Below are 22,221 nucleotides of genomic sequence, written 5' to 3' on the forward strand. Positions count from 1 at the left end.
AAATAAGTGAGTTCCTCATCCACCAATCTCTTCGTATTTTGAAATTGTTTAATTTTTATTTCAGAAATTTGAGCTTTCTTTTTTAAGTTTTTCTTTTTCTTTTTTTTCATAAATTCTGTTTTATATTTTTTTTTGTCACAAGATTAAATTTATAGTTGCGTTTGTATTTGGTCTATTCCCTTTTAATTCTGTGGGTTCTGGTTATTTTTGACATTTTATAATCAATTTTTTCAAACTCTTTGATATTTGAAAAAAATCCCAACTGACACTTTCACATTTGCTTATTTTTGTGTGTGTGTATGTGTGAGTTTATTGAATCGAAAAATTGGATTCGGCCCATCTAGACTTTTGGTAGAAACTCTTATGAAATAAATCTTGTCTTACATATTCTTTAGAAATTGCAATAATCGACATAAAATTACCTGACAGAAAATCCACAGAAGCAGAGGTTGGGCAATTTAAATAACTAAGAATATAAGCTGGATTTTTCCTTATAAGCCTTCATTTCCATAAAATAAGAAAGTAGGAAGAAATAACCGGATTGTACAGAGGAACATGTTTAAAAACTCAAATGTTAGAGACAAACCGAGAATTCAATAAGGGTAGAAGCTTTACACTAGAGACTGATTCCAAGGAAAAAGGTGAGGAAAAATAAAAAAAATATAATGTCCTTGAAAAATGCAGCCTCTGAAATTTTAACGCTCTATCTGATGCGATTTGGTTGGCTTCAAGATGTAAAATATCAATCAATTCTTATGTAAGCCTGTTACCATGAAGTATTCAAACATTATACAAGTATAAATCAGAACGGTATCTGAACTCAACAACATACCTTTCCTCAAGCTTAAGTGACTAATTCTAGTTATCATGCTTGATGCAAATTTACTGCTAAGCAATCACTTACTTATAATGTTTAATAAAACAATGAATTTTAGAAATAGAATTTCCTTACATTAATAAATAATGAAAGGTAAGAAAAAGGATTGCAATACATTTTTTACATTAGAGTTTTCTCGCATCAATGATCTTGAGCTACAGTAACAATTTCAATACTATAGCTCACTACAAAGTTGTTTTCATCTGCAAGTGGATAATGAAAGGTAAGCTAAAATTTTGCTATAGCTAATATGCTTTGTTGAAAAAATGGTTTATATAAAAAAAAGAACTTTATTTAAAATGTTCTACCCACCTGTCTTGGTATTCGGATGTGTAAAAGACCTGGACTTTGAAACATTGGCAGGAGGCGTTTGGCGATTTCGAACAGGAGCCCGAACAGACATTGAACGTTTGGGCTTAGGAGACGAGGAGCGACTCTTATTTCTCTTGTCTCGGGAACGATTTTCACCTGCTGTTTAATAAAAAGATCGTTTAGTTTCATTCACACTTACCCCTTTTAACTTACTATAGGCTAATATTATAAGTAGAAACTAATTAGTGAATCTAACTGGCCCTTGACTATCTGCAAAAAGTAAAGTAGAAAAAGATGGGTGAGTAAAGTAGTAAGTAGTAAAGTAGAAAAATTATTATCATCTAGCTGCTGCATAAACTATTGACATCTAACAATGACTTGCATTGATATCTGAAACCCGCTGAGATTTCAGCCATCTATCGCTTCATGTAGCGTCCCACGAAGGACAGCCGTAGATGCTTGCTTATTTTCTTTCTTTTTTTTGGGGGGGGGGGAATCTCAGGGGTAATTGTATCAAACTAGTTATATTAGGTTATTGAAAGATGTTCTATTTTAATACAATTTTAAGCTCTTGTGCACTTTTTAAATAGCACAGAGATGGCAGTATTCCAAAATGCAATTTTAACCATGTTATCCCACAAAATAGCGATTTTGATTTAAATAGGACCAGGACACCATCTATCAAAAACTTTAGATTAGCCGATCAGTTTAAAACTATCAAAAACATGGTACTTCCTAGTTACTGAGAAACATAGTATAAGGATGTAAGAACGGCGTCATATATACTTATACTTTGCTGAAACATACTGTCGCGTGGTGACACTTCATTCCGTAGTATATACGAGTTTACAAAAAATGAAAGGCTCTTTTGAACAATTACATAAAAAAAACTAGTTTTTTTAACTGAAAGTAAGGAGCGACATTAAAACTTAAAACGAACAGAAATTACTCCGTATATGAAATGGGTTGTCCCCTCCGCAATCCCTCGCTCTTTACGCTAAAGCTTTTAATTGTTTAAAAAGCAGAATTGTGGCAAAGAGTCAAACTTTAGCGTAAAGAGCGAGGGATTGCGGAGGGGACAACCCATTTCATATACGGAGTAATTTCTGTTCGTTTTAAGTTTTACTGTCGCTCCTTACTTTCAGTTAAAAAAACTAGTTTTTTGTTATGTAATTTCTGAACGTTTTTGAATTAATGCATGTTTGATTTTGGCTCTCCACACATAAATTATTAAAATGAAATTTGCATATTAATTCCTTTTTTGGCTAAATGGCTTTCTCTTAGTTTTGATCATTTTGAGAAATAAGGGATGGGGAAGGAGGCCTAGTTGCCATGCAATTTTTCGGCAACATAAAAAGGCAACTATAAATTTTAATTTTGAACAAATTTTTTTATTAGTAAAAAATATACGCAACTTAAGAATTAACTTACGTAACAAACTTTTATATTCTTTAAATTTTATTATGTATATGAGGGGGTTTGTACCCTCGTTAATACCTCGTTCTTTACACTAAATCGTAAGTTTTGTCCCAATTCTTTAAGAATGACCCCTGAATCAGAAAGGCCGTAGAATAACTAGTTGAAATTACTAAAAATACTATAGCATAAAGAGTGAGGTAATTATCTCCTCCTAAATACCTCGCTCTTTATGCTAGAGTATTTTTAGAACCCCTCATATGCGTAATAATTTCTGTTCGTTTTAAGGTTCAATGCTACTCTTTACTTTCAATTTTTCTTACCTCCCACATAGCCCCCTCCCCTCAACCCCACCCCCAAAACCAAAAAAAAATCCCCTGAAAACGACTGTACACTTCCCAATAACCATTATTATATGTAAACACTGGTCGAAGTTTGTAACTTGCAGCCCCTCCCCCAAGGACTGTGGGGGAGTAAGTCATTCCCAAAGACATAGTTATTACGGTTTTTGACTATGTGGAACAAAATGGCTATCTCAAAATTTTGATCTGTTGACTTTGGAGAAAAATGAGCGTGGGAGGGGGCCTAGGTGCCCTCCAATTTTTTCGGTCACTTAAAAGGGCACTAGAACTTTTCATTTCAGCTAGAATGAGCCCTCTTGCGACATTCTAGAACCACTTGGTGGATACGATGACCCCTGGGAAAAAAAAACAAACAAATAAACACGCACCCGTGGCAAAAAATACGAAATTCCACATTTTTTAAGATAGGAGCTTGAAAATGTTGCTATAGGGTTCTCTGATACGCCGAATGCGATGGTGTGATTTTCGTTAAGATTCTGTGACTTTTGAGGGGTGTTTTCCCCTATTTTTTAAAATAAGGCAAATTTTTTCAGGCTCGTAACTTTTGATGACAAAGTCTAAATTTGATGAAACTTATATATTTAAAATCAGCATGAAAATCTGATTCTTTTGATGTATATTTTAGCATTAAAATTCCATTTTTTAGAGTTTCGTTTACTATTGAGCCGGGTCGCTCCTTACTACAGTTGGTTACCACGAACTGTTTGATAATTTGAAAGCTTTGTTTTTTTGGGGTTGTATTACTAGGATCTTACATTACAATATTAAATATTTGCACTAGGTTTATCGGAATATGTCAACAGATCAAATTATTTTATTATGATGCCCTAACTTCTTAAAAGCTGTATTCTTCGAACCAGGTTTTCAAAGTTGCCTTGAGAGTTCGTTTAGATTCATCTGGACATGGAGAAACTTGCCCTTCCGCCTAATGTATGTCTGAAAAATGTACTTCGATTAGGCTACGTGTTGAGGATGGGTCTTGAAGGGTGGAATCACGGCTGTCGCTGAACAATGTTCAACTAAAGCCAAAGATTGCGTTCATATGCTTGCTGCACAAAAGGAGAAGCCTCGATGATCTTTATTAGTCCAATGAAACACCCCTTAAATATACTGGCATGGAAACTAGAAATTTATGCTATAGACAACTACAACCCCACACGCTACCTTCTTTTTTCCGGTGATTTTACTAAACCCTTAGCCGTAAGCAATTTATGAGAAATGGTTCAAAAGGACATTTTTAGTTCTTTTGTCATTTTCAAGGAACAGAAAAGATTGCACTTCACGGAGCTGCATTTTTTCCATCTTGGCACAGAAAGGGCTAAAATTTTATGAGATAAAAACTGTGAGATACCTCATCTGTTTAAGGTATCAAAGAGCTTGCAAAACTTACTAGCTTCGAAGGACACACTCCCATGCCTTAGTGCTTTTTGTTCAGAAGTATATTATGCTTAAGGTATGTAGTGTGATGGTGCCGTTTTGTTCTAAGTATAGATATTACTTATTGAGAACTAATTGTAGCAATTAAAAATAAATTATTAACCTGAAAAAAAGAAGAACGTTACCAAAGCGACCATGATTTACAATTTAAATCAGGGGGACAGTACCTTTTTTGACACCCAGCCCTTTAGGCTAAAAATTATCCTATAGGCTCCGGAAAGAAAATTAGAATGCCAAGAAGGACGGCTGGTCGGTGATTGCAAGTTTTTTTTTTTGTTTTTTACTGAAACACTGTTAGCCTTATGAAAAACTCAATTTGTTACAATAATACGTCTAATTGGTTATATTTTCTCTCAATTCATTTAACATAATTTTTGTAAAATATGGATTATTTTCACTAAAACGCAAGTAAAGATTTAGTGTAAATTAATTAAAAAACTTTACGAAAAAGAAGCTTTTCAAAGAAAAGTAAAGGCCATATTAAATTTAAGGTCAGCAGATACAAATATATGTTAAAATTCAACCTCAAAACAAACGGAAGTTACTATTAAAAATAAATGAAACCCAAAACGAACGCAAATTAAATAAACAATCATAGTAAAAAAACATACAACAAGTACTAATATAAGTGAATAAATGAATCTTAAAACGAGTAAAATTTAAATTTGATATGCAAATCAGGCTTAAAACGAAAAAAAATATATTTTGCTGTTGAAGCATAAATGTAACCCAAAACGAGCAGAAATTAAATAAACAATCACTGCAAACAAACACACAATAGGTACTAATATAAATGAATAAATAAATCTTAAAACGAATGGAATTGAAATTGAATATGCAAATCAAGCTTGAAGCCAAAAATTTCTACAATAACGAGTTTGGGTATCTCCTCCTTCTCTCACCGTAAAAGTCCAAAACCAACTGCGTCATTGGCGCTTTACCGAAAACTGTATGGTTCTTGAAAAGTCTTGGAAAGTACAAATAAAATCAAACTGAATATTTGATATATGATGATGTTAATTGTCAAAACATCATTTATTCAAGTTTTTATTTCACTATAATTTTTATTTTCATTTTCAATACTGTACTAAGAAAATATATGTTATATAATTCGTTTTCAGTGAAGCGCCAATGATGCATGCCATAGGCTTTAGGTTTTAACAGTTAATGATGGGGGCAGTATCTAGACTAGGGATCGGCACCGTTTATATTTTTGGTAAAACAGAAACAGTAAAGACGACAATTAAAAAACGGAACAGAAACAGATTCTAACAGTATCTGCACCGGTATATCTTTACTGCTAATTTCTATACTCGCCCCCTCACGTGTATGTGCCTGGAACACATGTAAGACCAACTTCAGAACTCCACTTATTCAGCAGAACATACGACACACTAACAAAGAGTCAAAAGATTAGACGTAAAATTGAACACAATGTAGTGCTGTTTTTGGTTAGAATTTGGGTGATTGCTCGAGCCTTTAACCTAATCTTGCTCGAAGCCTAAAAAACGTTAACCTAAAAAAATGCCGCAGGTCTATATACCCCGACGTTGTGAAACTTTCTTGTAATTATTGCAGCATGTTTGGCTCTTTTAATCTTTTGGTCTTCAATCGATTTGGTTTGATTTCAACCGATCATTCAATGTTTTAAATTCGAACTCGTAATTTGAAATCTGAATCTTGGTCCTCCAATCAAGGTTTCACCACATCGTTCGAAACGGTTTCGTGTATTTAGGAAATATCCTAATTGATAGAAATGACACACAAGTTTGATGGACAAAGTATTCATAATCTATTGAGCTAATATGAACGCGAGGAGGAGAGGGACGTGCTTTGGACTCACGGTTCACCGGACTTATAGATTTTGGCGATTTTTATCATTCTTAATTTATAAATTCCCTTTTCCGTATTTCTTTGTTTTAGAATTGTTTATAGAAGCTTTATATTTATCTTACAATTGTCAATCTTTCGACGTGCTTGATACCCTTCTCCATTCACTGGTAAAGGTGGAGCTGTGGATGTTGGTGTACGAGCGGCCCTTTTAGCTCGGGCGTCTCTTCCAACAGAAACTGAGCGTCCCATCGTACCTAGAAATACATTTTCTCTTGATTTCGATTGTCCAAATCAATGCTTCTGAAATAAAAGCTATCTGAAGTTAAAGCTTCCTCTACTTACCTGGAAACATACGAGAGAACAAAGAAAGATCATATAATTATGCAATCTATGGCAGAAGTTTGAACAAGGTTACCCTTAAGATTATTTCCTTTTTTTCAGTGACAACATTAATAGTAAGTTAGACAGTAAACAAGTTCAAAGTGGTAAGTCAAAGCATCTCTCAGTCCATAAGACGGCAAAGCCTGTAAGGTTAGGGAAGTGATGCAAAGTCCACAGAACAAACATGATATATGGTAAACTATATACGATAAGATGATGCATAAGGTATAAAGTATAAGGTTGGAACTGAAAAAAAAACACCAACTCAAAATCAATGCTAAATTAAAAAAAGTTAAATTTTTCCAACTTAATTAACTGTTGATATTAACAGGAAGGCCATTTTCCCACGTTTCTTAGCTTCTCATAAAAAGTACAAGTCGAATTCACATTGATAGGTTGATCACACAGTGACGTCATTTATAAAATCTAGTTCTAACTTCATATTGATCCTAACCATCATTCTATCACCTGTATTTTACAATAGATGATCTAACTTTATATTGATCTTGAATGTCATTCAGGCACGCACGCAATAATTTTTTCGGGGGGAGGGGAGGGAGAGGGAGCAAAAACCTTCAAAACAGCAGATATAAAGTAGCACTTTTTTTATTTAGTAACTAAATAAATGCAAAAAGCACGTATATCAGAAAATACAGATTAAATTTAGTCTGTAGTATTGTAGCGGATGGGGGGAAGAAGACTGAAGCCTCAAAAGTACGTTTTATCTTCATACGATAATCATTTCATACAATTCATAAATGATTACGAACAAAAATTTGAATCAAATCACTCTTTTATCTTTGGTCCTTTTTTAATAAAGTGCGAAAAATATTTAAGCGCAAGTTTTTCCTATAAAGTATTTTTTTATGATTCTAAGCAACACACATGAAAAAAACATAAAATAAGCTAGAATTAGATGAAAAAGAATAGGTAGAATTTCGGAACAAGGGAATACTAGAGCCGTCTTTATCGTTTATGATAAGCAGTAACTCTAATACAGTTCTCGATTTTTCTCTCTTTTTCATACTATCAATATATAAAAAAAGAAAACGACCAAGAATGGATTTTATTAAGGCCGAGCGAGAATACAGAAAAAACACACAAAGCAAATATTTTGAGAGGATAACCGCCTCTCTTCTTCAACGGGAACAAAATAGTATATTCAAGGAAAATTTCGAAGAAAAAAAACAACAAAACATACGCAGAAAGTCAATGTGAATATATATCCTTTTAAAAATGAGCTAGAGTTTCATTCATTGATGAAACATTGAAGAAAAGAGGAAAGAATGTATTTTCTTGGTAGATACTAACCGTTAATCAATTACAGTACCAAGGGTATCAAAATGAAAACATTATTTGCCGCTTAGCTCCATCTTATGTCTATTTGCACAGGAAAACAAAGATCTTCTCTGATTTTTTTTTGTTTTTTTATGAGTTTGATTAAGTTTTTGAAATCCTGAAATTGAAGGTCAGGATTCATTTCCGAAGTTTCACCAGTGTTTCCAAGCCGAACCATGAAAAACAATGTGCGGAAAATTCAAACACAAGACAATATGTTTATCCTCATTTTTTAATAACATTTTATTCCGATCGTATTAATGGGCCCAAGGCCTATGGCACACATAAGACAGTCAGGGAGATTTTCATCATAGCTTCTGACAAAAATTAAATAAAAAAGAACAAGTTTGTCAACTAAAAGTAAGGAGCAACATTAAAACTTAAAACGAACAGAAATGATCACGTATATGAGCGGTTCGCCCCTTTGTCAATACCTCGCTATTTGCGCTAGAGTTTAGATTTTATTCTAATTCTTAAAAACTGCCCCCTGAACCTTCCTGCTGGTTTGGTTAGAATAAATAGCTCTTTTGAAAGTATTAAAAAAAATTAGCGTAAAGAGCGCGGTATTGACGAGGGGATAAACCCCCTCATATGCGTAATAAATTTTGGTTTTACTGTTATAAAAAGAGAACAGCCCCTTAACGTGTATGAAGATATACGGAGTAATTTCTGTTCGTTTTAAGTTTTAATGTCGCTCCTTACCTTCAGTAAAAAAACTTGTTTTTTTTTAATTTAATTTCTGAAGGTTTTTGAGTTAATGCATGGTTTGATTTCGCCTCTCCGCAGATGAATAATTAAAACAAAATTTGCATATTTATTTTTTGGCTTAATGGCTTTCCCATAGTTTTGATCGAACAATTTTGAGAAAAAAGGAGCAGGGGAGGAGACGTAGTTGCCCTCAATTTTTTTTGGTTACTTAAAAAGGCAACTAGAACTTTTAGTTTTAGGATAAAAGGATGGCAGGACTATTCTCTTTAAGTCAATTAGCTAATGATTTGAAGTGGCGAACATTGAATACTTTTAACAATAAACATATTAATGAATAGCTTAGCTATCCAACGATATGCACATTTTTAGTTCAATAGTGTAACAATATGCTAGGGTTGTATGTTTACATATTTCCTCTCATACAATCATTTTTTTCTTACCTAGTTTGCTGCCAATTATGACAGTGTTTGTCTTCTGCTACAGCAATCATGGAAGTTACACTTTTTAGATCTCCACGATGATACATTTTTTCAATCATTTTCTGATCGAAAAATTATTTCTGATCGAAAACTACATAACTGAATATGTAAGTCTTCATTAAAAACTAAATTCCTGTCTCTTCCTGGTTTTTTAAGACGCATATGGTTGCTTAAGTTTCCTCCAAGCCAATTTAAAGAATCAGATTTCACTTTTACTGCCTTGGTATTTTAAAACATTAGTAATGAGGGATACAACGTAAGCTTTCTTACTAAATTCTTTATTTTTGGTGAATCGAAGCCAATACTACTACAATTACTAAAAACTCACAGCAGGACGAAGCCACCCGAGGCCAAGACGGCTGCACATGGTCCACCTCCTCCCGTACTGTTTTGAGCTTAAGTCTTTACATTATTTCTTGAAATTCCCACTTCCTTTAAATTAAAAATTATAACCTTTTCCATTCTATACACGGGATTTTGTTCTTTTGATTGGTCCCTAGACGTTTAGACCATGTCTTTCTCATAGAACTCATTGTTTGATAACCCTCGGAGAAAAAAAAAATTAATAACAGGTTTACAGATGATATATTTAGTGCTACCGATGCAAACATTCGATTTCCTTGTTGCTTAGGGTTGGAGACTGTGAACCTCAGATTTAGAATTTTCCACATTAGTAATTTCAATAGTTTATTTCAACTTGATGTTGTTTAAAGGTTTCAGGCTCTATATTTAAATTCTTAATAACTTCCTCTCCTAATTGCTAATTACTGTTAAGTTGAATCTAAATAGAAATCATCATTTTTTAAATAGTCTTAAATCGTATTTACTTTTCGCGCGACAGCTTTTTTTTTAACTGGGAGTTTAAATTTTAGCCTGTATTTGGTGCGATTCGCTCAGTATTGGGTTGAACCTACTGTCGCAACCATGATACGGTTACTCGTATAAGGACTTAAAAATATCAATAGCTCTTTCAAAGTTCCAAGGACAAAAATTGAATATAATTTCCTAAATTGGTTTAGTGGAAACTTACTTAAGAGTAAGTCCCTAAAAAATTAGGGAAACCTGAAAACTAAATTTTTAATGAAAAAAATAGCCTTGGAAATTCCAGTGAAAGGGGAGGATTTTGTGCAGGGCTATTAGAAGAAAAGAAGTTTTTGTTAAACATGTGACATAAAGTTTATTCATGCAACGCTATGTAGTTTCAGAACTTAGCCGGCGCCAAGTTAGAAAATAAAGAATGTGTGTGAAAAATCGGCAGAAAATGAGCAAAAAATGTCATGATGGAGCTCTGGTTTTCCTGATTACTGAAGCAAATATCATTGAATTGCTAAGAATCTAAGCTGTGTAATGATATGGCTATTGCCTAATTATTGTTTCCCCCTATTTTCCAAAATAAGGCAAATTTTCTCAGACTCGTAACTTTTGATGGGTAAGACTAAACTTGATGAAACTTATATATTTCAAATCAACATTAAAATAAAATTCTTTTGATGTAACTATTGGTATCAAAAATCCGTTTTTTAGAGTTCAGGGTACTACTGAGCCAGGTCGCTCCTTACTACAGTTCGTTACCACGAACTATTTGATTTGAATTTAAAAAAATGTATACATCATTAAATAGCTTAAGGTCTAAACCGTGCATTAACATGTTTGTTATCAAAATTGTTCAAGAGTAAACATTTCAAGTTATTAGTTAATTGATTTACTTTCAAGAACACATTTATGGAAAACCAATTATTCTATTTTTGTTATAAGTATCCTTTAATGTTTCAACTATTTACGAATACCAAAGGAATCCTTATTTTTTTCTGGTCCCGAAAATATATTTTATATTACTTAGTTTTAATCATGTAAAGCATGAATATTAAATTCAATTTTTCGTTTGAGACATCAAGTGAAAAACTTAAAAAAGATGTGTTCAAATTCAAGACTAGTGGAACTGCTTTTTGAAAGATCATCTGATTTTTTTTGTGTACCTTGTGTATATTGCATAAACAGGAAAAACATAAAATTTAATGGGCTAGTTTTCGCTTTTTTTTTCATGGCTTGAAATGGCAGCAAAGGCGAAACTTGGCATGTGACTTCTAAATTTAATTAGTTAATAACAAACAAGAGAAAAATCGTACAAAATACTGGTTTTCAAATCCTATTTTCAATAGACCTAAGATGGATGGAGTAGGCAACAACTATTTTCATTTTGATGTCCTTGGTACTCCAAAATATATAATTCGTGTTCTGATATTTTCCTTAATTCCTATAAGTTTCACTGACTAAGCTAAAAAGATATATTAAGTAGTGTTACTTCTGTTTTACATTGCAAGTTGTGGAAATCTGTTATTAGATTTCAGTCATTAGCATGCGTCGTATTCTTACGTGTCTTAACAGTATTGTAGAAAACTGCTACTACTACTCGCAATTCACTGCAGCACATACCTGAATTAGGTTTTTGACTATATTTATCTGAAGGGTTGCCTCTTCTCAATGGAGAAGATCTTCCGACAATCAGATTTGAACTAGAGATAGAAAGACACAGGGAGTCTTCAGAGTCTCCAGAGAGTTTGAAAAAAGGAGAGGAATGAAAGATGTGATCTATCTTTGAAAAACTTGGTTAAATTTATACTTTCTGTGAGACTTGTATCTTGTGCTTCCATCCAGAAACATATAAACAAAGGAATGAAGCAAAGCAACTAAAACTAAAAAGCAAATCTTAGACTAGGTGAAAAAGAAAGAATAGCCAACGGTGTTTTAAGAAAAAATTGTTACGAAAAAAAGCTTACGATTCATAAAGACAAAATTGTGAAGAGTGGTACATAATAAAAAGTGAGATAAAATGGGCTTTTTTGCCTATTTGAAGGAAAGTAGATCTCAAGAGACATATTCTACTTTGGAATGTTAACCTTAATTACTCTGTACTCTGTGGTATATTGAATAAGAGATAAAGATGCTTCGGAGCTTAAAGGCCTTGTGGTTTTTTAATTGTATATTCTATAATCCCGTGTTTCTTGTTATTTACTTTTAAAGTTGAACTTAAAACCACCAAATTTAGGCCTTTAAGAAATAGAACACATATGCCTTCAATTCTTCGAAAACAGAACATGCACAAATTTAGATAAATTGTTATGAAGAATAAGAATATATCGCCCTTTTTCTTCCCCTCCTTACGAATAAAAATCCATAATTATTCTGTCCTTGTCCCCCTAAGTAGGAAGGTGGCTACCCCTCTTAGGTGAGCAACGCATATTCTAACCAAAATACAACAAGACTACGTGATGTGTGCATAAGGGTGTGGGTGCAACTGACCCACAAGCAAATGAACCCCTGTAATTGAACCACTGTGTATCTGAACCTCCATGCAACTGAACTCCCGTATAACTGAACACTCGTGTAACTGAACCATCGGGCAACTGAACTCCATTCAACTAAATTCCCGTACGAATCAACCCCATTTAACTGACCACACGTGTAACTGAATTCCCGTGTAACTGAACCCCTTTGCAACAGAACTCCCGTGCAACTGAACCACCGTGCAACTGAACCACCGTACAACTGAACCACCGTGAAACTGAACCACTGTACAACTGAACCATCGAGTAACTGAACCATCGCACAGCTGAACCACTTAACTCACTTCTTCAATATTCAAAAATATGAGGCAATATCATTGGGTATAACGCAAGTTCGAATTTTTACATGTTCAACCATGCTGGACTTGTTTGTTTTTTATAGTCATGGTATAAATGCATGTCAAGATCATTCATAAAAGAATATTGTTTTATTTTTGCAAAAAAAGAAAGATCGGATGTCACAAACCATTAAAGCTGATTTATTTTCTCTTTTTTTCAGATGAATCAGACCTTTCTGGACGTTAAGTAATGAACATAAGTGTTCAAAATATTTGACCTTCGTAAATCTAGATAATGAATTTTTATCAAATGTGTTTGCGGAGATTGCAGTTAAAAAATACATGGGAGGAGGACTGGTTGCACTCCAGCATTTTTTTTCAACATTTCTTCAGCATGCCCTGAAAGTTCAAACTTCATGCCCTCAGGTTTATACCCTCAGCTGTTCTCGACACTTTGCGGATACGTCGTCTTGTAAAACCGAATGCACATAGTACTTCTTGATTTAGTTTTAGATACTCCTAAACATTTTCCGAACGATGGGAATACTCCATGCTTTTTTGTTTATAGGATCAAACATGCCCTCTTTCCTTGAAAAAAAAAATACCTTTTAAGTTAACAATAGGCAACTTATAACTTATAGCTTTTCCACCAGGGACTGGGGGCTGTGAACCCTGGAGGCATAGTTATGTAACCGTTGCTCAAAAGTATCAACCGGATGCATTTGGAGAAAAGGAGGGTTGGATGGAAGCCCATCGATCACTTTTAACTCTTAAAAAGTGCACTGGAACTTTTGATTTCAAAACGAATGAGCACCCCTCGGAAATTCATACAAAAATATTTTCCGTAAAAACTCCAGGAGCTGCTGGTGGGATTGTTAACCCCAGAGACATGGTTATATGATCTTTAAACTATTCTGAACAAACAATTTGATTTTTATTTTGATCGGATGCATTTGGGGGAAAAATTGCGGTTAAGAGGAAGAGACCAATTGTCTTCTGATTACCTTAGATTCTTCAAAATTGAGCTTTGAGTTTCAATTCCCAATCGAATGAGCCTTCTCCAAAGTTTGTACGACCATTCCTTCTATAAGGACCTTAAATTTTAACAATGGATAACTTGCAATAACCTACAACCCTTGCCCCGAGGACTGTGGGGGTTTTTGTTTATCAAGTCTATTAATTACACGGATTAATAAGTTTAATTATAAAGTTTATTGATCGCGTATAATTCGATTACAAAATTGACAGTTTTAGTGCCCTTTTTAAAAGTCAAAAGTAATTGGAAGGCAACCAACCCCCCCCCCCCCTCGAAGAAAAACACACCTCATGTGAAAATACTTCCGGGAAAAACCACCTCGCGGAAAATACCCCTGGAAAATACCTCCCCGTGAAAAATCTCCCCCTTCCCCGAAAAATGCCCCTTGTTGGTTGGTATCCAATCACTTTCTACTTATACGAAAAAAACTAGAACTGCCAGGGAATTATATAACAATTTCTACCTCCATCCTTCTCTCGTCTCTCCCTTAGAGCTAATTCTGTATTTATCCGAAAGCCCAATGAGACCTAAGGTGTTTTGGCATTAAAATGCACCCTTGAAGGTATCTCCTTCTCTCCCAAGCTACGAAACAATCAGAGAACCCCATTCCAGAAGTTTAAGTACCTTTTTAAGTTTTGTAATTTGTCCATTGCTTACAGATAATGCTTGTTATTGGGAAACAAAACATTTTTCTCAAGAGTTTTCTGAAGGGGGGGGGGGTCTGGAACATTTCACACGAAAAGAACATTTTTCACGGAGGGGAAGGCAAGACTTATACATTAATTCCACTTTTCCCCTTTCCTTAGCGCTTTCCAATTAAACTAAAAAATAACAGAACTCAAATAAAATATTCAAATTTGGAACACCATATTTTCCGCGAGGGGGTATTTTCCATTGAGGGTTTTTTCCACGGGAGGGAGAGGGGGTAAATATCTAGACCCATGGACAGTAAAAGGGCGAAGGGAACCTCCATTAACAGACATAAAAAATGACAAATAAATCTGGCCTTAAGAGTTTGTGACTGTGACAACAAATCAGAGCTTTTTTTATTAATCATCTGGACAGTCATTTATATCATGTCTTTAAAAAACAAACAATTCCAACAAGATTGAACATGTAAAGATTCTAATTTGTGTTTTAACCAATGTAAGTACGGTGGTTGAGTTGCACGAGAGTTCAGTTATACCGGGGTTCAGTTACACAGTGGTTCAGTTGCACGGTGGTTCAGTTGCATGGTGGTTCAGTTGCACGGTGGTCCAGTTGCACGGTGGTTCAGTTCAACAGGGGTTCAGTTACACGGAGGTTAGTTGAGTGGGGTTGAGCTGCACGGGGTTTAAGTTGCACAAGGGCTCAGTTAAACGGGGTTAAGTTGCACGGTGGTTCAGCTGTATAGTGGTTCAGTTGCACGGTGGTTCAGTTACAGTGGTTCAGTTGCAATGGAACCGTGCATAAAAAACTGAATAGATACTTACCGAAAAACTAATCTAAGAGTGTGCAAGCAGAATCCCACTTAACTAAAAGTAGCCTATTCAAATCTTTGGGTTGTCACATCTATGCTTGTCTACACTATATGTACCACCCATTAAATACTAATATAATCCAAAGCCAGGCTGCCAATAGGATAGAAGAGTCACATCTATGGAATTTTTTTAGTTGTTACTATCTTACCCAAACGGATTTTAGGAGTGCTTTGTGCCGAAGTCGGTGCTGATGAAACCGCAAGTGGTTGTCGTTGTTTTCCCAAGGAAGCTGAGCGACGATCCAATGGTGCTAATTTTTCATAAAAAAGGGGGAGATGTTGAGCACAAATAATAGAAAAAGCGAAGAGCAAGCAAAAACACTTACTTAATCAATTGAACCTTAATAGTTTCGACTCATAATTAGCTTGAGTTTGGCTAAGCGTATGTTAGTTTATTTTCTCAAATTGTAGTTTTTCATAGTTGTAAGAAATAAAAGTTTAGATGCGACCATGGATGATGTGAAATGTCAATGTGAATAAGCCAATAACTAGGTTAATGGTGCCTGAAGTAAATATTACAGGGCACTGGGCTTATGTTAGTTTATCTTTGGTTTCCCAGAGAAGCCCTGGCCACTCAACTCTAAGGTACCCGAGTGATTAAAGGGACATGAAGGAATGGTTGTAAAAAAAATACTGAAGTTTAAATAATCAATATAACACAAAAATTGGACAATTTATTTTTAATTAGAAATAGAGATAAAACCAAGAAAGTGAAACTAAAGAGTTAATAGCGAAAAGGCAAACCGCGAACTTGAATCCATTGTACATATTTTAACATGTTCTGTAAGTTTAGTCTTCCACCGTGAACTTGAATCCCGGGTGAGTTTTAAACTTGTTTGAATACGAGCCCGAGGGTAAATTCTACTCAAATCACAAAACCTAATCGACGTACGAGTTTAATTAGTTTATATCCCTCGGTTTTTATATTTGAAAGATATTATTTTACTTGCGTGACATCGTCCATACGATTTAAGCTTGTACACGTACTTACCTAGAACTAAAACTGAAAAATTGGTTAGTCACAAAAAGGAAAAAACACGAGCTGGGAAAAATGTGTTAAAATGGAGTACAAAAAGGAAGAAAAGAAAATAGGTGAAGTTTCATGCAATACGCGATATAGTTTAGGATATTAAATATCAAAAATTTCCTACACATTCGTTAAAACATTTGTAGGGCGTGCCCCTTTCATCCTGCTCTTGTAGTTGTATACTGTAAGGTTTACCACCTATAGTCACAGCCCTAGCTCAGGATATAAATAAAAAAAAACTCTTTTTTTCTTTTATTGGTTCAGAAACAAAAAGTTTGTTCATCTGCACTGCCAAGTGTCTTTGATAGTATTTTTGATCATCCAATTAAAGTTTTCGCCAGGGAAAAATCATTTGTCACAATCCACAGTACTGCCTATTAGCTTTATTTATTAGGTCACATTTTCGTTATATACTACTAAAATAAAAATGTAAGCATGAACTTTGTTTTTGAAATTTCAGACTCGACTTTAAGTAGAAACTTCCAAAATGGTGTAATGATCAGGAACCTTTCCGATTAAGTTTTAATACCATCCTAAATAAATTTTTGGAGGCTTCTCTACTTTTCGTATTTCTATACTTTCAACAGTTCTCCTAATTTTAAGCAAGTGGGAGAAGTGAAAAAATTATATAAAACAGAATTTATGAAATACCTGACATTGTAGATCTGTCGGATCGTGCAGCGATGGAATGATCACGTCTTGGTCGGGAACTGTCATCCTGCAATGAAAGTGGATATCTTTGAGTTTATTTTTACAGCTGTTTATAACCACTTTACACCTGGTTTATTCAGTTGCCTTAATCAATTGCAGCAGATATGCAGCAGAGAGGCAGCAGAGTTGATCAATGAAGAAGATACACTAATGGTTTTGGGGCGGGGGTCAGTGGCGTGACTCTGTAAGCTTAGCCGGAGTCGACCCAGCTCTAAATGGGTATCTGGAGAAATCTGGGGAAGGTAAACAGGAAGGGTGTGCGAAAGCACAGGATGGCTGGCCCCCAATCCCCCATTGCACTTCCTGGCTGAAGGGCCAAGAAACGGAGATCAGCACCGCCGGTACGGACTGTAAAGTCTAATGCCGTATCCTTTACCTTTACCTTTTTTTACAATAATGGTTTTGGATTAAGCTATGCTAATCAAAACCAGAGGTTTCTTCAGCATGTTGGTCCAATTCTTAAAATCGGTATTCTTCTTCCACTTTTCCCCCTTAAATTAGCTGCATTAACAACAAAGTTGTTATTTCCTTCGCATCCTTCCATTGATTGATCTTTTAGTGACGTATTTAATACGAATTTTATTATTTTCAGTGGATTCTTTACAATTTTCACATAATTTATGCTGTTTTGTCTTTATGGTTGGTCATTTTTTAGAACGACGGCGCAATATTTTTCGTTCAAACTTTTTAAAAACTGGCACATTATAACATAGTAGAAAGACAGGATTTACTTATTATTTTGTTTTGAATAGGAGGGCGGGTGTGGCATCAGCTAGGCTAAAAGCTAAAAGATGTTTAAAGCTTACTTGCAATAAAGTCTATTATCGTCAAAGTATTCTTCACTATGACAATTCGTATCTAAAGCTCTTACTAAGCCCATCTTTTAAATATACAACAAATTAAGGACTGATTTACTAAATAGACGAGTTCTAATGCTAAGCCTTGCTTAATTCTGGTTAAGATACAAACTTATACAAATTTGGTTGATGCTTCATATATTTGATGTGTCTATTTTCTTGACAATACTGCTTAAAATATCCACCAAAACATCACAATTTGTAGTGATCTTTGCCTAAAATCCCAAAAGTTCCGCTCCAGTTGTCTAAAACTATAGTAAAAATCCACTTTCAGCAGTTGAGGGAATTGTCACAGCCAGCTTTGGTGCATAAGTGACACAAGTGAAAACATGACATGACATGTCATGACATGACAAAGCATATTCACTACATTTCTCTGAAGAAGTCTTAATCAGTGACAGCAAACACCTTAGAGTTTTAAAAGTCTTACAAGTTTCCCTCGAACAACACTTCATACTGCCTGAAGTTTTCACATTTCTATCAAACAGTTCGTGGTAACGAACTGTAGTAAGGAGCGACCCGGCTCAATAGTAACCAAAACTCGAAAAAATTGAATTTTGATATCAATAGCTACATCAAAAGGATCGCATTTTAATGCTGATTTTAAATATATAAGTTTCATCAAGTTTAGTCTTACCCATCAAAAGTTACGAGCCTGAGAAAATTTGCCTTATTTAAGAAAATAGGAGAAAACACCCCCTAAAGTCGTAGGATCTTAACGAAAATGACACCATCAGATTCAGCGTATCAGAGAACCCTACTGTAGGAGTTTCAAGCTCCTATCTACAAAAATGTGGAATTTTGTATTTTTTGCCAGAAGACAAATCACGGGTGCGTGTTTATTTGTTTGTTTTTTTTTGTTTTGTTTTGTTTCTTTTTCCCAGGGGACATCGTATCGACCAAGTGGTCCTAGAATGTCGCAAGAGGGCTCATTCTAACGGAAATTAAAAGTTCTAGTGCCCTTTTTAAGTGACCAAAAAAATTGGAGGGCATCTAGGCCCCCTCCCACGCTCATTTTTTTCCCAAAGTCAACGGATCAAAATTTTGAGATAGCCATTTTGTTCAGCATAGTCGAAAACCATAATAACTATGTCTTTGAGGATGACTTACTCCCCCACAATCCCTGGGGGAGGGGCTGCAAGTTACAAACTTTGACCAGTGTTTACATATAGTAATGGCTATTGGGAAGTGTACAGACGTTTTCAGGGGCATTTTATTTTGTTTTGAGGTGGGGCTGAGGAGAGGGGGCTATGTTGGAGGATCTTTTCTTGGAAGAATCTGTCATGGGGGAAGAAAAATTCAGTGAAAAGGGCGCAGGATTTTCTAGCATTACTATAAGAAAACAATGAAAAATAAACATGAAAACTTTTTTCAAATGAAAGGAAGGAGTAGCATTGAAACTTAAGACGAACAGAGATTATTACGCATATGAGGGGTTCTAATAATACTTTAGCATAAAGAGCGAGGTATTTAGGAGGAGATAAATACCTCGCTCTTTATGCTAAAGTATTTTTAGTAATTTCAACTATTTATTCTACGGCCTTTCTTATTCAGGGGTCATTCTTAAAGAATTGGGACAAAACTTACGATTTAGTGTAAAGAGCGAGGTATTAAAGAGGGTAAAAACCCCCTCGTATACATAATAAAAATATAAGGTTATGAAAGTTTGTTACGTAAGTTAATTCTTAAGTTACGTATATCTTTTACTAATAAAAACGTTCGTTAAAAATTAAAAGTTCTAGTTACCTTTTTAAGTAGCCGAAAAATTTGAGGGCAACTAGGCCTCCTTCTCCACCCCTTATTTCTCAAAATCGTCTGATCAAAACTAAGAGAAAGCTATTTAGCCAAAAAAGAATTAATATACAAATTTCATTTTAATAATTTATGTGCGGAGAGCCAAAACCAAACATGCATTAATTCAAAAACGTTCAGAAATTAAATAAAAACAACTAATTTTTTTAGCTGAAAGTAAGGAGCGACATTAAAACTTAAAACGAAGAGAAATTACTCCGTATATGAAATGGGTTGTCCCCTCCGCAATCCCTAGCTCTTTACGCTAAAGTTTGACTCTTTGCCACAATTCTACTTTTTAAAACCCCATCATATACGGAGTAATTTCTGTTAGTTTTAAGTTTTAATGTCGCTCCTTACTTTCAGCTAAAAAAATTAGTTTTTTTTATTTAATTTCCAATATGGAAGGACGTGTATCTTTAGCTTTGCAAGCTTGATTCTAGTTTGATGCTCAGAGCCCTCTAGCCTACCTCTATCTCAGTGCAAAATTAGGATAAATATTGCTGTATACTGGTGTTAGCTTACTGCCATTTCTCTTCTTAGAATTAAGATGAGTGAAATGTAACAGAACAGGTTTTTGACATAATATTTTGACAGTCTTTGGAAATCCCTGCTTAACAATATTTCACTAGAAGAAATAAAATCAGGTATACAAAATTGCAACTACACTGCAAATAAATTATCAATTCATACAAAAAAAGAGGCAACTGCTTCAACCAAGAGATTAAGCTGTGCCTAAGATTTTCAGGACCAGTAGTAACAGTATTAGTAGCAGTATCGTGCAAATATTACGTCTTTGTCAATTCATCATCAATTTTTATCAGTTTTATCATTTATCAATTGATCATTTTCTGAAACTTTCAAGTTAATACCCTCAGTCATTCCTGGATTACGCCCCTTCGTCAACCTACATGTACATAACGTGTAGGATTTAGTTCAAAACTCCCGTAAACTTTCTCTGAAAGGTACTAAAGTTGAGTAGTTAATGTGGGGTCACTTCACATGGGACTTTCGAAGGAGTGCCAACTCCTTTGCATTGTGTACCTACACAGAGCTTCCAAAGGGCCTTCAACTAAAAGCATTATGATTTTGTATTGATTGGAAATCAAGAGACATTGAATCATTAAAATTCAACGTCCAGCTCTTTGTCGCATTCTAGAGTGCTAGACACAGATTTGAGTAGTTTTAAGCAATAAGTAATCGGATTAATGACGCGTCTGTACTACAAAGGTCATGCGTCGGCCTTGCAGTGTATTGCTACAGCCGGGTTCGTTCTCTGGGTTTCGTATTACCAAGCTAAGGTCAAACCGACTAACCCACGACAGGGAATTTTTAGGAGTTGCAGATCAGGAGTTATCAATTCTTGTTATTTGCCTCATCTAAGAGCCAGCTACTAATATCTGTTTTGTTAATACCTTTAGATAAAATAGAGTATATCTATTCAGGTGTTTATCTGTGTTAAAAAGTTTTTGTTTTTGAATTAATATAGGTTTAGAATTTGGCTCAGCGTACATGATTAAACGAAATTTGCATATTCATTTTATTTTTTTTATTAGCTAATAACAACCTTACGATAACCAAAGTTTGATTTTTGTTCCAGTTATTTAAGAAAGACTCCTGAATCACAAGGGCTGTTTCATTTGAATAATAACCTCTTTTAAAAGTTAAAAAAAACTTTAGCGTAAGAGCGAGCTATTTAGGAGAGACAATCCACCTCAAATATATGATATTTTATGTTCGTATTAGGTTTATTACCGCGTATTAAGCTGTTTGAGACAAAATTAAATGTTAAGATTGGCCGAAAAACAACACAAACAAATTATTGTTTATATCTTTCATTATTTAACAAAATTCTAACTTTAGCGTAAAGAGCGAGGTATAGAAAAGGGGGCCCTCATATATGTAATATGAGGGGGTTTCGCCCCCTCGTCAATACCTCGCTCTTTACGCTAAAGCTCGAATTATGTTCCAATTCTTTAAGAATGACGCCTGAATCATTAAGGCCGTTTAATTAGAATAAATAGCTCTTTTGAAATTACTAAAAATATTTTAGCATAATGAGCGAGGTATTGAGGAGGGGGCGGGCCCCCTCACATACGCAATAATTTCTGTTTCTTTAAGTTTTAATGTTGCTCCTTACTTTTAGTTGAGAAAACTAGTTTTATTTAATTTTTTTTAATAATCCTGGAAAATCCAGCGCCTCCTTCATGGAAATTATCTTCCCCCATGAAAGATTTCTCCATGGAAATATCCTCCCACGTAGCCCCCTCAACTGACCCCCCCAGAAAAATCCCCCTGAAAACGTCTGTATGCTTCCCAATAACCAATGCTATACGTAAACAATGGGCAAAGTTCATAGCTTGCAGCCCTTCCCCCGGGGGCTTTGGAGGATCAATTCGTCTTCAAAGACATAGTTTAAAATTTTTCGACTATGTTAAACAAAAGGGCTATCTCAAAATTTTGATTCGGTGACTTTGGGAAAAAATGAACGTGGGAGGGGGCCTAGTTGCCTTCC

At 34.8% G+C, this 22,221-nt stretch overlaps 1 protein-coding gene across 11 annotated transcripts in view; it reads right to left on the minus strand.

Annotated features, from left to right (window-relative positions):
• The window catches only part of LOC136031071 (nuclear protein MDM1-like), a 195,303-nt gene that overhangs the window by 22,125 nt on the left and 150,957 nt on the right, over positions 1 to 22,221 (minus strand). For 10 of the 11 annotated variants that reach the window (XM_065710319.1, XM_065710318.1, XM_065710322.1 and 7 more), the window contains 4 exons: positions 16,999 to 17,065; positions 15,470 to 15,571; positions 6,360 to 6,491; positions 1,190 to 1,348 (listed from right to left, as the gene is read on the minus strand). In XM_065710319.1, the coding sequence (XP_065566391.1) occupies positions 1,190 to 1,348; positions 6,360 to 6,491; positions 15,470 to 15,571; positions 16,999 to 17,065 (460 nt within the window). The remainder of the gene's footprint in view (positions 1 to 1,189; positions 1,349 to 6,359; positions 6,492 to 15,469; positions 15,572 to 16,998; positions 17,066 to 22,221) is intronic. The other variant, XM_065710320.1, reaches the window with a different exon arrangement.

Source organism: Artemia franciscana, chromosome 9 (assembly GCF_032884065.1).
Source record: "Artemia franciscana chromosome 9, ASM3288406v1, whole genome shotgun sequence".
In the NCBI taxonomy this organism is placed as follows: Eukaryota; Metazoa; Arthropoda; class Branchiopoda; order Anostraca; family Artemiidae; genus Artemia; species Artemia franciscana.